General features: G+C 29.4%; 3 protein-coding genes across 3 annotated transcripts in view; 2 read left to right on the top strand and 1 right to left on the bottom strand.

The window, feature by feature from the left end:
• LOC113372160 (regucalcin-like) overlaps positions 1-14,189 on the bottom strand; it is a 43,441-nt gene that overhangs the window by 28,067 nt on the left and 1,185 nt on the right. The gene's annotated exons all lie outside the window — the stretch shown is intronic.
• Positions 15-4,786, top strand: LOC113373762 (inosine-uridine preferring nucleoside hydrolase-like). The gene is made up of 5 exons (XM_026614037.1): positions 15-19; positions 1,421-1,631; positions 2,612-2,918; positions 3,014-3,126; positions 4,374-4,786. The coding sequence occupies exons 1-5, from the start codon at positions 15-17 to the stop codon at positions 4,707-4,709; spliced, it is 972 nt and encodes a 323-aa protein (XP_026469822.1). The 3' UTR covers positions 4,710-4,786.
• LOC113373761 (inosine-uridine preferring nucleoside hydrolase-like) lies at positions 5,695-13,179 on the top strand. The gene is made up of 5 exons (XM_026614036.1): positions 5,695-5,752; positions 7,657-7,883; positions 10,819-11,119; positions 11,302-11,438; positions 12,835-13,179. The coding sequence occupies exons 1-5, from the start codon at positions 5,695-5,697 to the stop codon at positions 13,177-13,179; spliced, it is 1,068 nt and encodes a 355-aa protein (XP_026469821.1).

The raw sequence follows: 14,189 nt of genomic DNA, 5'->3' as shown, positions 1-14,189 counted from the left end.
ACTCTTCTTTATTTATGAGGTAACTGTATATGTGTATGAATATATATAAATAAATGAACATATCGTTATAACTTTGGAATGGCCTTCATTTTTGCTGGTTTTGTCACAATTTTATAGTAAACAAGTTTAATTTCAACCGTGTGATATTTATTTATTATTGCAAATAAATATTTACAATAAATTATGTGAAGTGGAATTTATGTGAAAACGATATAAGAAGAAAGAATAGTAAACATGAAGATAATATTCTTTGTAATATCAATATTTATTTATTATGTAAGGTAAGCGAGTTAAATAATCTACTCTGTCTCGTATGAATATGCGGTCGAATAATGAAGAGATAACGCTAATTTCATTTAATTATTGGTTCGAGCAAAATTATGTATGTATGTTCTCATTTGTATCTAAATAATTAAAAAAACTTTGTATTTGTATACAAAGATTTGTGTTGACGTTTTTTATATATGTATTTGTCACGCATTTTCAACGTTCTCCTATATTATTAAAAATTATATAATACATGAATCAGTACATTTTCATTTTATACCGATTTTGCAGATGTGAAAATAATATTTGTACTCTATACGTTTAAAACATTTTCGGATTTTTTTATTTCTCATAAACATTTAATACAGTAGTTAATTAAAGAATAGTTATATAATCAATTTTTTTATATTTCAAAAGCAATTAAACCATGTGTTCTGAAGGCAACAGAGTGGTTATATATTATATATTGAAATTCATATATGTTGCAGCAATGCCCTAGAGACTATTTTTGCTTCTCTTGAGATCCATAGTCTAAATTAAAAACTTGATATCACACTGCTTGATATCAAACCGAGGTTGGGATCAAATCTGGAACTAGTGGCTGCAATTCACGTTCTTATCACAGACCGTGGCTAGTTCATTACCACAAATTAATTTTTTTTTACTCCTATTTTTTTTCTCCTGAATTGTCCCTTTTCGCCCATCTATAAATCTGATCATCTTATCTAAAGCACTAATAAATGTAATTGATAAAGATGGAATTGAAATATTTTTACACTCGTATATAAATGCTGTCTCTAAAGCTGATCGAAGAATATGTGATAGAAAAATGATCATCATCCTAAATGAAGAGCAACAAAATGAATCTGCTGAGATCTACCTAGAGGCTATTTTTGCTACTCTTGAGATCAATAATCTAAATTAAAAACCTGATAACACACTGATTGTTATCAAGCCCTGATACAAAACGTTGCTAGCTCATGACCAAAAATTTATTCAATCTTTTTATTCTTAAAATTTCCTTTCCTCCAGAGTTGTCCCACTTTGCCCATCTGAAAATCTATCCATCTTATCTAAAGCACTATGTCACTAAATTTGAATTATTAATATATAAATTATGCTTTTAAAAAAATATATTTTATAAATTTTATAGTTGCGAAATTAATAAGGAAATTGAAAAGCCTCTGGTTGTCGTGGACGTAGATGCTGGTGCAGACGATGCAATTGCCCTGCTGATGCTTTTAGCAGCTCACAAAAGACAAGAAATCGAATTAAAGGCCATTACGTGCGTAGCTGGTAATACAAATTTGACCAACGTTGCTACAAATGTACTAAGGCTTTTGGAGGCTGCTTCTGCTCTAAATGTAAGACCAAAAGAGATAATTATATATAATTAACCAATTCAAATTCGAAATCTTAGTTATGTGCTATTTTGTAAATTTGATTGAAACGCGAGTCCTTACCGAAAGTACAAAAATACTTAAAGGATTTTAAAATCATGGTAACGATACTGCCGTTATTGGAAGAACACCAACAAACGAGGTCAAATTTTGATCCGCACACACATACTTTTTTCAGTTTTGGCTTCAAAATTTTGGTTACTTATACCACATATAAGTAACCTTCTCGATTGGTAATTACCAGTAGAACAGTTTCAAAAACTTTACTATATAAAAACATAGCTCTTCGGGGGGTTTTCGGCTTCGGGAAGGTCTTCGGCTAATACCTTCATATATATATATATATATATATATAAATATGTATATATACATATATATATATATATATATATATATATATATATATTTGATTTATTTATCATAGCAAACTATACAAAGTACATTCAGCTATATTTTATTAGAGGTATATATTATTTGACTGCGTGAGAAGGATCGCTATCCAGCGATAGCACCTTCTTAGATGTTATGTGATATTTTGTAGTAAATCATTGCAGATTCATTTTTTGAGACGTTTTGGTGGTAAACGCTTGAGCAGATCTAACGCTAATTCGTTTGGATGACGACTTAGACGAGCTTTGTATCTGGAGCAGTAAAGACTAATTTCTTCTTCTATAGTTCGAATTCTTCATAAAATTTAATATAGAATCGATAAACCACATAGCATTTATTCAAATCTTGTTTTTGATTATTAAATTTGTTCAATGCACCATGAAAAAACACAGAATTGGCAATTTTACTATCCATAATACTTTGCTAGAATTATGTATGTGTTTACTTCTTATCATGAATTAAAATCTTTGTTTTGAATTAATAAATTGAATTGAATCTACAAATAGTTCAATACAAAAATATTATTTTAATATAACAAATTTCATTTTCCTTAGATTCCTGTCTACAAAGGCGCAAATGAAGGTCTGGTTCCAAATCCCGACTACGACTTATCGCAACAAGAATGGCACGGCAAAGATGGTTTTGGAGATCTAGATTATGGCGAACAACAACCCCCTGATATGAATCAAATCAAACCTCAACATGCAGTAAATGCTATCTATAGCATCATTTCCAATTCTCCAAAACAAGTAACAGTAATATTTCTTGGCCCTCTAACAAACGCAGCATTAATCACTAAAGTCTATCCTGACTTCTTTGAATTGGTAAAAGATATTTTTGTTATGGGCGGTAATTATAAAGGTTAGTAACGATATATTTACAGATGTAGTAATTATAAGAAACTTTAATATTTATTTACTGTTTTGCCTATATGTATCTATTACCGTTTCTTATAGGAGTTGGTAATAAAAGTAATGCTGCTGAATTCAATTTTGGCATGGACCCTGAAGCAGCTTACTTGATATTTAGGGATACTAATAAAAATATAACTCTTTTGCCTTGGGAACGTGTATGGAGATGAGCCTCACAACAGTACGTATATAATATTAATAACAACCTATATTTCTGCTTTTTAATACTTTGGGGACGGCTGTCCACCTCAGTGGACAAACATACTCTGTGAGGCACAGGCTATTTTATAAACAATGACTCAGTTTGCATCGAAAAGTTGAATAAATTACATATAGCAGTGATAAACAGTATTGTATTTTGAAAATAATTTTAAATTATTTAAGTTAAGTAAGTATAAGTAAATTAAGTAAATTTAAGTTAAGTAGAATTCTTAGCTTTTCTCTTTGCTATATGGTCTTTTTTTTAATATTTAAAACGACCGAGCGCTTTTAAATATGGCAAAACGACTGGTAAATTTTGTGAATTAAGCAGTAGTGAAGATGAGTTTCAAATAGACATTCATACAGACAAATTTTACGAAATTGATGAATGTGATGAATGTGATGATGATATTATCCAACCAACAAAAAGAAGAAGTTCGACAAAATAAATGAAGAGCGGGGAGACATTAGCGAATGTGCCGATTCTCCTTCAATAATCGAGCTTGACATACACCAACAAACACTCCGACTACAAATACCAAGCAATATAAGACATCCAATAGATTATTTGCTTTATATTTTATAAATGAATTATTAGACAATATAATAGAAAAAAATATAATAGAAAAAATATAATAGAAATGATAGAAAAAATAAACTATTATGGCAGCAAAAAATGACCGAAAATACTGACTAATCAGTGGCATATTCTAAACGCGAGTGAAAGAAAAAGAGATTGTATTGTCTGTTCTGATAGAAAAGCACCAGGAGGAAGGCGTCGAATAACATTTTATTGTAAAACATGTCAAAATCAACCAGCTATGCATTTTAGAAATTGTTTTGAACGTCACCATTCTTTATAAAATGATCAAAAATAAATTAATATTATAAATGTATGTCCTTCAATGACCACAAATTTTTATCAAACAAATTGCCTACATGCACAATGAAATCAAGTTCTCAGCCGGTAAAGTAGATTGTTTTGAAATCGGTGCCGTCCCAAAAATGTTAATAAACATAGAACATACTTTGAAGATTGCCAAAAAAATAAATAAAAACAAACTAATCAATCATTCAATAACCCGTAAATAAATTAGAAACTAATGATATATATACTTGGCTGATCGAATTAGTTCAATTAGTTCAGTTTAGTTTATTTAGTTAGATCAGTTCTGTTTTTTGGTAAGAATCGATCATTTTCTAGGATTGGCGATTCAATGTCATGGGAAATATTGAAAATCCAGAAATGAAATTAATGAACGCCGTTGAAAAGTCCATTTACATGCTCCATAACAACGACACTTCATATCTAGCTTGCGATGCTGCCGGAGTTGCTGTGATGTTGGATCCAAAGGTGATCACAAAGTATTTTACTACTCATGCTACAGTTGAACTTTGTGGAAGATTTACCAGAGGACAAACAGTGATCGATCACAATAATCTTCATATTCCAAATGTAAAAATAGTAACGCAAATGAATGAAGATAAATTTAAGGAAATGCTCATGGTAGCTGCAGGACATAGCTGTGCAGAGTTATGACATATAAATGGATTTATGATGATTTGGTGTATCAGTATTTTGACACTAAAAAAATTTATGCTTTAGTGTCACACTTTCATTCCAAAGAAAAAATATTTAAACTAAATATAATTAATACTTTGTAAATTTAGTTATATGAATGTACTTTGTATTTGAATATTTATATAATTATATTACACTGTACGCGATGGCCAAAAGCTGATGTGCCAATTGTTTTTATTGAACTGCGGAACCCAATATTTTTATTCAACAAGAAGTTTTAATGTAAAAATGTAATTCTTTGATGAGATTCTGATCCTGATCATTTTAGCAAACCAAAAACTTTTTTAAAGAAATAAGCATGGATTTTATGTATTATTCGCTGGAACTTCTTTTTAATAATAATTAGAATTCAGAATTTTATTCTTCTTCTTCAATCTTAAATTTTAATGCAAAAGAGAAATGTACTGTATGTTGATTTGAAAAATTGAAAAAATATAGTAAGGGTCGACCTATATAGATGAGTTAGTGCAATTAGAGCCACGAGCAAATTACTTATTATTTACTAAAATTTTTAATCTTAGTATTCTCATAAATTACTTATTCAATGTTATTTTATATTTTATTACATATTCAAAATTAAATAAAGAAATACAAAAGTAGCCAGGACATATATTTTTTATTTTAATTATTTTCTAAATATCTTCCTAGTGTACACGTCGATCATAAACACCTTTTCGCGTTTAATCAAAAATTATTAGTTTTGAGAAAAAAACAATATTAAACAAATATCAAATCCATGTAAAAATGTATCCATGGCATAAATTTTCATAAAACAAAATATGCGTCATCAATCAGGAGGCTTGATCAAATAGCTTCATTTGTTTAAATTCGTCCTCATATTTTGTAAATGTTTTAAATTTCAGTATTTTTTTCCAAAAATTTATAAAAAAATCGATCCACAATGAACGCGGCAATCAAAACAATTTTTGCACGAAGCTGCTCAATGCCATTATTGAATAATTATGCCAACGTGAATATATTGCAGTCAAAATGCTTAACAGGTAAGACTTGGAAAATTAGTCAAAATATTTTATCAAAATCGGATAAAAAACAAGGAATGTGAACCAGGAATGTGTACATTGTGTACTTTGTGAACCAGGAATATGTACATTACTTTAATTGGGACAAAATGATAAATAGAATATTTACATACTTTTTGATAATAAACAGCGTCATGACACTCATTTAAACACGCTCTTTGTTGTGACAATACATGACAATAAAAGAAAATTGTTTATTTTGCATTATATACATTTCCATTATCTCACTCAGGCAGGGGTGCCTGGTATAAGATAATAATTTACCAATTTAAAATTATTTTATTCGACTATCCAAAACTGTATAAAAATTATTGCAAATTTTAAGGCAATTAAAATTATTTGAAAGTATTCTGAATATTGTAATAACTGGAGTTATTCTTTCGAATGTGTATACATACTATTTAAATTTAGAGTTACCGCTTTGAAAAATAGCAATATTCAAAAATGAAATTATAAAATAAATAAACAACAATTTTTTGATTATTTTTAAACTAAACATAAATTCCTTCGTTTCGCTACAATGTTCATTACGAATAAAGACAATATGTCCCAAACGTATTTGGTTTTAGTTAATTATTCAAAATTTTAAAATGCATTTAATTTTGAAGACAATCCTTTTATGGTATTCATAAATCAACAATATTTAAAAATTACACTATTTTTGCTTGATTTTCCAGGTTTATGATAAACAATTTATTACTATTACTATTAATAATTTTTGATAAAAAAATCTTTTAATATAGCCACAAGAACACTTGTCACACTAAATAATACTTCAAGAACAGGACTTATTGGATGCAGCAATTTTTTGCAGAAACAAAGTTTAATGTACCCAGGTAAATCATCATTATTATTATTAATCAAATAAAATAACGGTTACAAACAATTTATTTACTTGAGGTAAAATTTTGATGAATTATTTAAATAAATTTTAATTGTTTATTTTTTAGTGTCTTTGGTATAAAATTTAGCCTCTTACATTTTTCAATTTTAAACCATATATTTTATGCATCTTATTCCTTTATTTTCCAAAATATTCCATGATTTTTTAAGATTTCATTTTATATATATTTGAATTATTTTAATATCTTTATCTTCAGCATTACACATATATTTTTTCAAATATATCAACTTTTATATACAGTATATAGAGTTGGTCCAAGTACCATTTATGCGAATCGTGATTTTTACCATTTGGTCAATTCGATCATTTACCAAGATGATCTATTTTATAAGATCAAATTAGTAATAGAACAATTCTCTTCTCTAAAACCAATGCAGGAGATTCTTTACTTGTTTTAATCAGTTCGATATTTTTTTGAAAAAAAAACTGCACTTAGATATAGAACAGTTTTTTATGTCCTGAACTTATAAAATCATACAAACTCCACTGGATCAGTATACTAATTACATATCTAACAGTAGTAGAAGTTTGAAAAGAAATTGGCCTATGACCCTTGTATTATTAATATAGTCTGTAGATCTTCTATTGTAGATTAATAGATCAATTTATTTCAATCAAATTAATAATTTGAAATGAGATTTCAACAACTTACATAATATTTCCTACTCTAATCGTATTCATGTAGTTGATAAAAACCGGTAAATGAGTAATATATGTTAATAATTCAAGATACCCAGCTGTATGTCTGTAAATACTTGTATATTGACACTCTAAAGTTGTCTCAAAACCTACATATGGTATTGACACCCTACCATATGTAGGTTTTAATACAACTTTAGGCTGCCAATATACAAGTATTTATAAATTTACAGCTGGGTATCTAGTTTCTTACCTAATTTAAGCTTAAATGATTGAACTACAATGACCAAATAAATGCTTAAAAATATTTTTCCCCTTTCAGCGTCATATAGGTTAAAACATAAAGACGGTAAAGAAAAAAAGATACCAAATGTGGTGATAGATGTGGATGCTGGCTCTGACGATGCCATTGCTCTATTGTTGCTGATTGCTGCTCATAAACGCTGCGACATCAAATTGAGAGCTATCACCTGCGTTGGCGGCAATGCCCATTTAGATCACGTCATAGTCAATGTTATGAGAATTTTAGAAGCCACAAAGGAAACAAAAGTGAGAATTGCTTTGATTAAATCTAACAGAATCTCTGCTTTTAGATTACTAGGTAATGGTAATAAAATCTTATATTTGCTCAAGGAGCCAAAGAACAAAGTTCATTTCAGAGCCATATCTAAGATTACAGCATCTCAAACAGGTCAATGCATCATATGATGTTTGTTTTGCAACGATCTTGCAAAAATGTAATCGATATATCAGCAATAACATAGATAATTAACTTCTTGAAGGAGAAGTTTGTTTTCATCAAAAAATCCGATTTGCTAATTTTATGTTTTCTCGACGTTTCAAGCCATTCTGAATCGAATGAGACCAAATTTGGAAAAAGTATGTGTGTGAACAGATTTTTTGCCGTAAATCGACGTTTTCTCAAGAACGGCTGGACCGATTTCAAAAATTTAAAAGCCATTCGATGTATTTCGATGAGGACTATTGTTTGTCAGTTTTGTGCGACGATCGGCCAAGCCGTTTCTTTACAAATCGCAGAAAAGTAAAAAAAAATTCGTCTACGTTTTAGCCCGCAATTCTGAATCGATTTTGAAAATTCAAAAACCGTTAGAAAGATATAGGTTAGGAATCGTGCTGATTATTTTTTGGTACAGATCAGCCGGACCGTTTTCTTTAAATAAAGTTAAAAAAAAATTCGACGATTTTTATGACTTTTTTGAAGGTAGATACCATAGTCTTCTAGATCAGGGGTCGGCAAGCTTTTAACTGTGGTGTGCCGAGCCACTCTACCAATATGATTCAGGGTGCCGCCTGAATTCTGAAATATATAACCAGGTTCTGGGGGAGAAGAATTATAACCAAATTTATCTTTTAAACATTTTTATTAACTAGTGGGGTGCATGGCATCGTGCCTTAATTCAAATTGCTAGAACTTCCCATACTGAAATTAAAAATCATGGTACTGAACCCAAAAAAAAATTACACATAATATGTACACAGTATTAAAATCTCTATAAAATATCTGATAATTTGATGTACATAAGTTCAATGGGTGTAAAAATACTACAATGTTTATAAAAATACTACAATGGGTGTAAAATTACTGCAATGTTTGTAAACAATACTACAACGGGTGTAAAAATACTACAATGGGTGTAAAATTACTACAATGTTTGCAAAAATACTACAATGGGAGTAAATTACTACAATGTTTGTAAACAATACTACAATGGGTGTAAAATTACTACAATGGGTGTAAAATTACTACAATGTTTGCAAAAATACTACAATGGGAGTAAAATTACTACAATGTTTGTAAACAATAATACAATGGGTGTAAAATTACTACAATGGGTGTAAAAATACTACAATGGGTGTAAAATTACTACAATGTTTGTAAACAATACTACAATGGGTGTAAAATTACTACAATGGGTGTAAAAATACTACAATGGGTGTAAAATTACTACAATGTTTGCAAAAATACTACAATGGGAGTAAAATTACTACAATGCTTGTAAACAATATTACAATGGGTGTAAAATTACTACAATGGGTGTAAAAATACTACAATGGGTGTAAAATTACTACAATGTTTGTAAAAATACTACAATGGGTGTAAAAATACTACAATGTTTGTAAAAATACTACAATGGGTGTAAAATTACTACAATGTTTGTAAACAATACTACAATGGGTGTAAAATTACTTCAATGTTTGCAAAAATACTACAATGGGAGTAAAATTACTACAATGTTTGTAAACAATACTACAATGGGTGTAAAATTACTACAATGGGTGTAAAAATACTACAATGGGTGTAAAATTACTACAATGGGAGTAAAATTACTACAATGTTTGTAAACAATACTACAATGGGTGTAAAATTACTACAATGGGTGTAAAAATACTACAATGGGTGTAAAATTACTACAATGTTTGCAAAAATACTACAATGGGAGTAAAATTACTACAATGTTTGTAAACAATACTACAATGGGTGTAAAATTACTACAATGGGCATAAAATTGCCTGGCACGCGTGCCGTAGGTTGCCGATGCCTGTTCTAGATCATACTAAAATATTACCGCCCTACGACAACTCGTTTAGCTTTAAAAATTCGTCAAAGTTTGCAAAAATTGGTATCGTTTTTTTGGCATTTGTCAAAATTAGAACTTTCATCGACGTTTGCTCAAAAACGCCTGAATCGATTTCAGAAATTTAAAAGCTATTCGATGTATCTCAATGAGCACTATAGTTTGTCAGTTTTGTGAGACGATCTGCCGAGCCGTTTCTTTGTAATTTGAAAAAGAGTGTTTTCGTCCACTTTTAAGCTCATTCTACCGAATCGGGGAATAATACTGATTAGTATTAGTATATTAGCGTTTTTGAGCCAAATATGTGTTTTAGGTGAAAATCTACCTAGCTGTTTTCTTGTAATTAACTGTTGAAAAAAAAATTTAAGCCGATTTTTATGGAACTTTTTTGGCGATATATATCATGGTCTTATAAAACTTACTGAAATATTACGGCCTTACGACAAGTAGTTTAATTTTAAAAATTCATCAAAGTTTGAGAAAATGAGTAGTTTTCTTGACGTTTGTTAAAATTAAAATTAGATGATTTACTTGGTATAACGATAGATTACTTGGTCTTAATGAACATACTAAACCATTAACGTCCTACGAAAACTGGTTCAATTATAAAAAAAATTATTGATTTGTGAAAATTTGCTTTTAGAAAATCCTCTGAGTTCACGTGTTCGTTCGTTTTCAATTATGTATAATAAATCCATTCGGAATACTTCTAGTCACTCATAAATTAATTTGTTTATTATTGATTAAGTCAATTATTTACACATATCGGGAAGTTCATGTAACTTGCTTGCAAGTTTATTAATGAATTAATAATACAGTATTTGCATTAATAGCTTATTTTAAATTTTACATTATTAATTAAAAAAATAACTTAATTATTTTGTTAGATCCCAGTCTACAAAGGATGCAGAGACGCCCTGATTCCATCAAAAATCTCCAACCCCGAAGAGGTAGGTTGGCACGGCAAAGACGGATTTGGAGACGTCAAACATAAGAAGGAGCCAAATATGTGTCGATTGCAAGAAGAACATGCCGTTGTAGCCCTAAACAAATTGGCTTGCAAATATGCTGGAGACATTACAATGATCTTCGTAGGTCCCCTGACAAACGCCGCATGTTGCATTAAAATGTACCCGAAATTCGTGAAGATGGTCAAACATTTCTATGTCATGGGTGGTAATTGGATGGGTAAGTGGAAGAAATATATAAAATAAAATTATTAGCATATTTTGTATAAATCCCAACCGACTATAAAATAATTACTAGTAAGTTTTGTATGGTGATTCATTTTTATACAATTTATGCAATTCTCGTTCTAAATTAAAATTTAAAAATAATCCAGCAAGTTGTTATGAACATGTATTTTGCAGGTGTTGGTAACATGAGCAATGCCGCTGAGTTCAATTTTGGAATGGATCCTGAAGCTGCCCATATTCTATTCAATAACGTTCTAAACCAAGTTGTTGTTTTACCATGGGAAACTTGCTTCAATTCCAAATTAACAGCGGTAAGTGTAGGCAAACATATGAATCTGATAATGCTTCTACATCAAAATGAACGTAACCTCTATAATTTTTGAATATCAATTGTATCATTTTTTTATTTGCCGCAGAATTTTCGTTGAATAATTCTAACGCTGCAGGAATTGCTTTACATCTATAAAATGCTATAGAAAATATTCATAGGAAAAATTATTGGGTAGACTCATTTTCAGACAAAATCATAAATATATTTGAGATCACATAACGATTGTTACTGTTATTGTAAAAGACACTCTCATTTCAAAGAATATGTAGAAATTAGGGAATGCAATACCGGTATACCGGTATACCAAATTACCGGTAAACCGCCCGATTTATCGGCGATAATTTTACCGGTATTTGCCCCAAAAATACCGGTATTTTCGGTATTTTTACATAAGCGCTATTTGATACAAAATACACTAAAGTTTAAATTTCTCTCGGAACAAATGTATCTTCAAATTCCATAATCGCATAAACAGCTATATCTTCAAGTGATTCTATAGAATAAACAAATGTCAAATATTATCTCAACTCGTCATTAAACTGAATATTTATTGCTTTACTAAGGACTTCATACCGTGTTACAATAAATAGAATTGGACTGATAGATAGATGTTTGTTTCATCTTATGTAAAAATGTAACGGGTTTTTAAGTAATATTTGCATCAAAATATTTTATATCATACAGATTACCTCTGCGTAATCTTTATTTTTTTCTAACTTTATACATAATAATTATGATAATTACTAAATATTTTTGCTTCCTATTACAATTATAAAATATTATTTTTTCGAAAACGTTTCGAAGTTTGAAAATACTATAGAAGCATCACAAGGTGATAAATAATAATACTCAACAATTATAGTAACTTTTTATCTTGAATTGACAAAGTATCCGATCTTAAATTAGAGTAGAAAATTATTTTTTTAAATATTGGAGATTATGCTAATTTAACACATCGGATATAGACAATACAGTTTATTATAATAATGTAATATGATCTTTTTTGAGTTTTTGGTCTTTCTTACTCATAAGTTCGTTTTTTGGTGAAAAGTACTCAATATAGTGATAATGAATTAATTAAACTGGATATAATTTTGTTAAATTATTAGTTAAAAAAATAAACTTATTGTTTTATTTTATTGTTTTTAGTGTTTAGTTGAATATAGTTGTAGTTGTATATATATTTTTTTATATTTGTACTAGTAACTTTCAATTTTGTTTACGTTTGTGTAAGATAATAAAAATACCGGTAATTTACCGGTATTCCGGTTTTAAAATGAAAAATTACCGAAATACCGGTATTGAAATTTTCCATCGGTATTGCATTCCCTTGCATTCGGAAATACCATGAATTCATATAAATATCCACTTTTCAGAAATGGCGTATGGAAACCATGGGAAAAGTTAACAACCCTTACATGAAGATGATGAACAAGGTAGAACAAAGTATTTTCAATATGCACCCGCACGTAGCCTACGAGGCTTGCGACCCATCTTGTGTGGCCTGCTTCTTAAATCCGAAAGTTATCAAAAAATTCGTTGATATCCACATAGGAATTGAATTAAATGGAAAATTAACACGTGGTCAAATGGTCTTAGATCACACACGATCCATGAAGGATTCTTGCAAACCAAATGTTAGAATTGTTACAGCTTTACACACTGACATCTTTAAGAAGATGCTTATGTTTGCTGCTGGACATAAAAATCCAGGATACTAAGAAATCAATGTTGATTCCATAATTCAACGAATTGCCGAGCTACTACCAAAATCTGCTAAAATGCAGATTCAGGCGAGAGGAAAAACAACCAATTTGGTTGTAAATTCCGGCTGCAACTAATTTTTCACGTTGAACTTAAATTGATAAAATTGTGTACAAGTCCATCAGCTGATTCTTAAGTTTTAAGTGCTGGTGAATTTTTTGCGCAAATGTGGATCACAAAAAAATCTGTAAAAATCTATATTTTATTTCTAAGGTCTGTTCAAACTTTTTTCATTATAAAAACCATAAAATAAAAATTAGAAACAAACAGTGACAAAAATTGATTTTGAATTTCTTAGACAAAATTCAAAATAATTTTCTATAGAACTGATCATATTCTTATCGCCAATAATTAACTGTGGAATTTGCGAATGAATCGTTTAATCTTAATTGCTAATTGCGCTGTTTTTATCGTAAGAAATGTATGGTCTTATAATTAAGAATTTATTTTCTGTAATAAATTCTACCTTGGGCAATGCTTCAACTTCAAAAACTACACTTTTTGAGTATAAAGAAATACTTAATCTTCGTAAATATATCCGCGATTAGAGCGTCTCTGAAGATCAATTGATGCAATTTCGAAATTAAAAAAAATCAATCAAAATAAAATGCAAAAATACCGTTAATAATATAATCACTATGGCGACTCAAAGATCTATTGCTTAAGATAATTTTAAAACATTTATAGCAGTGGTTTCCAATCTTTTTGCACCGCGCCCCCCTGCTCTATTAAAAAAAACTGTTGCGCTCCCCTTAATTTTTTCAACAGTTTTATTTTATGACTACTCTATACTGATATTACTGATCTATACTGATATTATCAGACTACAAATTATTGTGTAAAAATATGCATAACTAGTGGGGCGCATGTCATCCAGCCTTAAAGCAAATTGCTGGAACTTCCCGTACCAAATATTATTTTTTTAAAAACGATCAACATTTTTAAAAAAAATTGACTTCGAAAAAAT

This window comes from Ctenocephalides felis, unplaced genomic scaffold, assembly GCF_003426905.1.
Source record: "Ctenocephalides felis isolate EL2017-DRISC unplaced genomic scaffold, ASM342690v1 CF-g0.4_SCAFFOLD_01604, whole genome shotgun sequence".
Taxonomy (NCBI): domain Eukaryota; kingdom Metazoa; phylum Arthropoda; class Insecta; order Siphonaptera; family Pulicidae; genus Ctenocephalides; species Ctenocephalides felis.
Note: the sequence above shows the minus strand (reverse complement) of the source record. Positions and strands in the feature narration are given on the sequence as shown.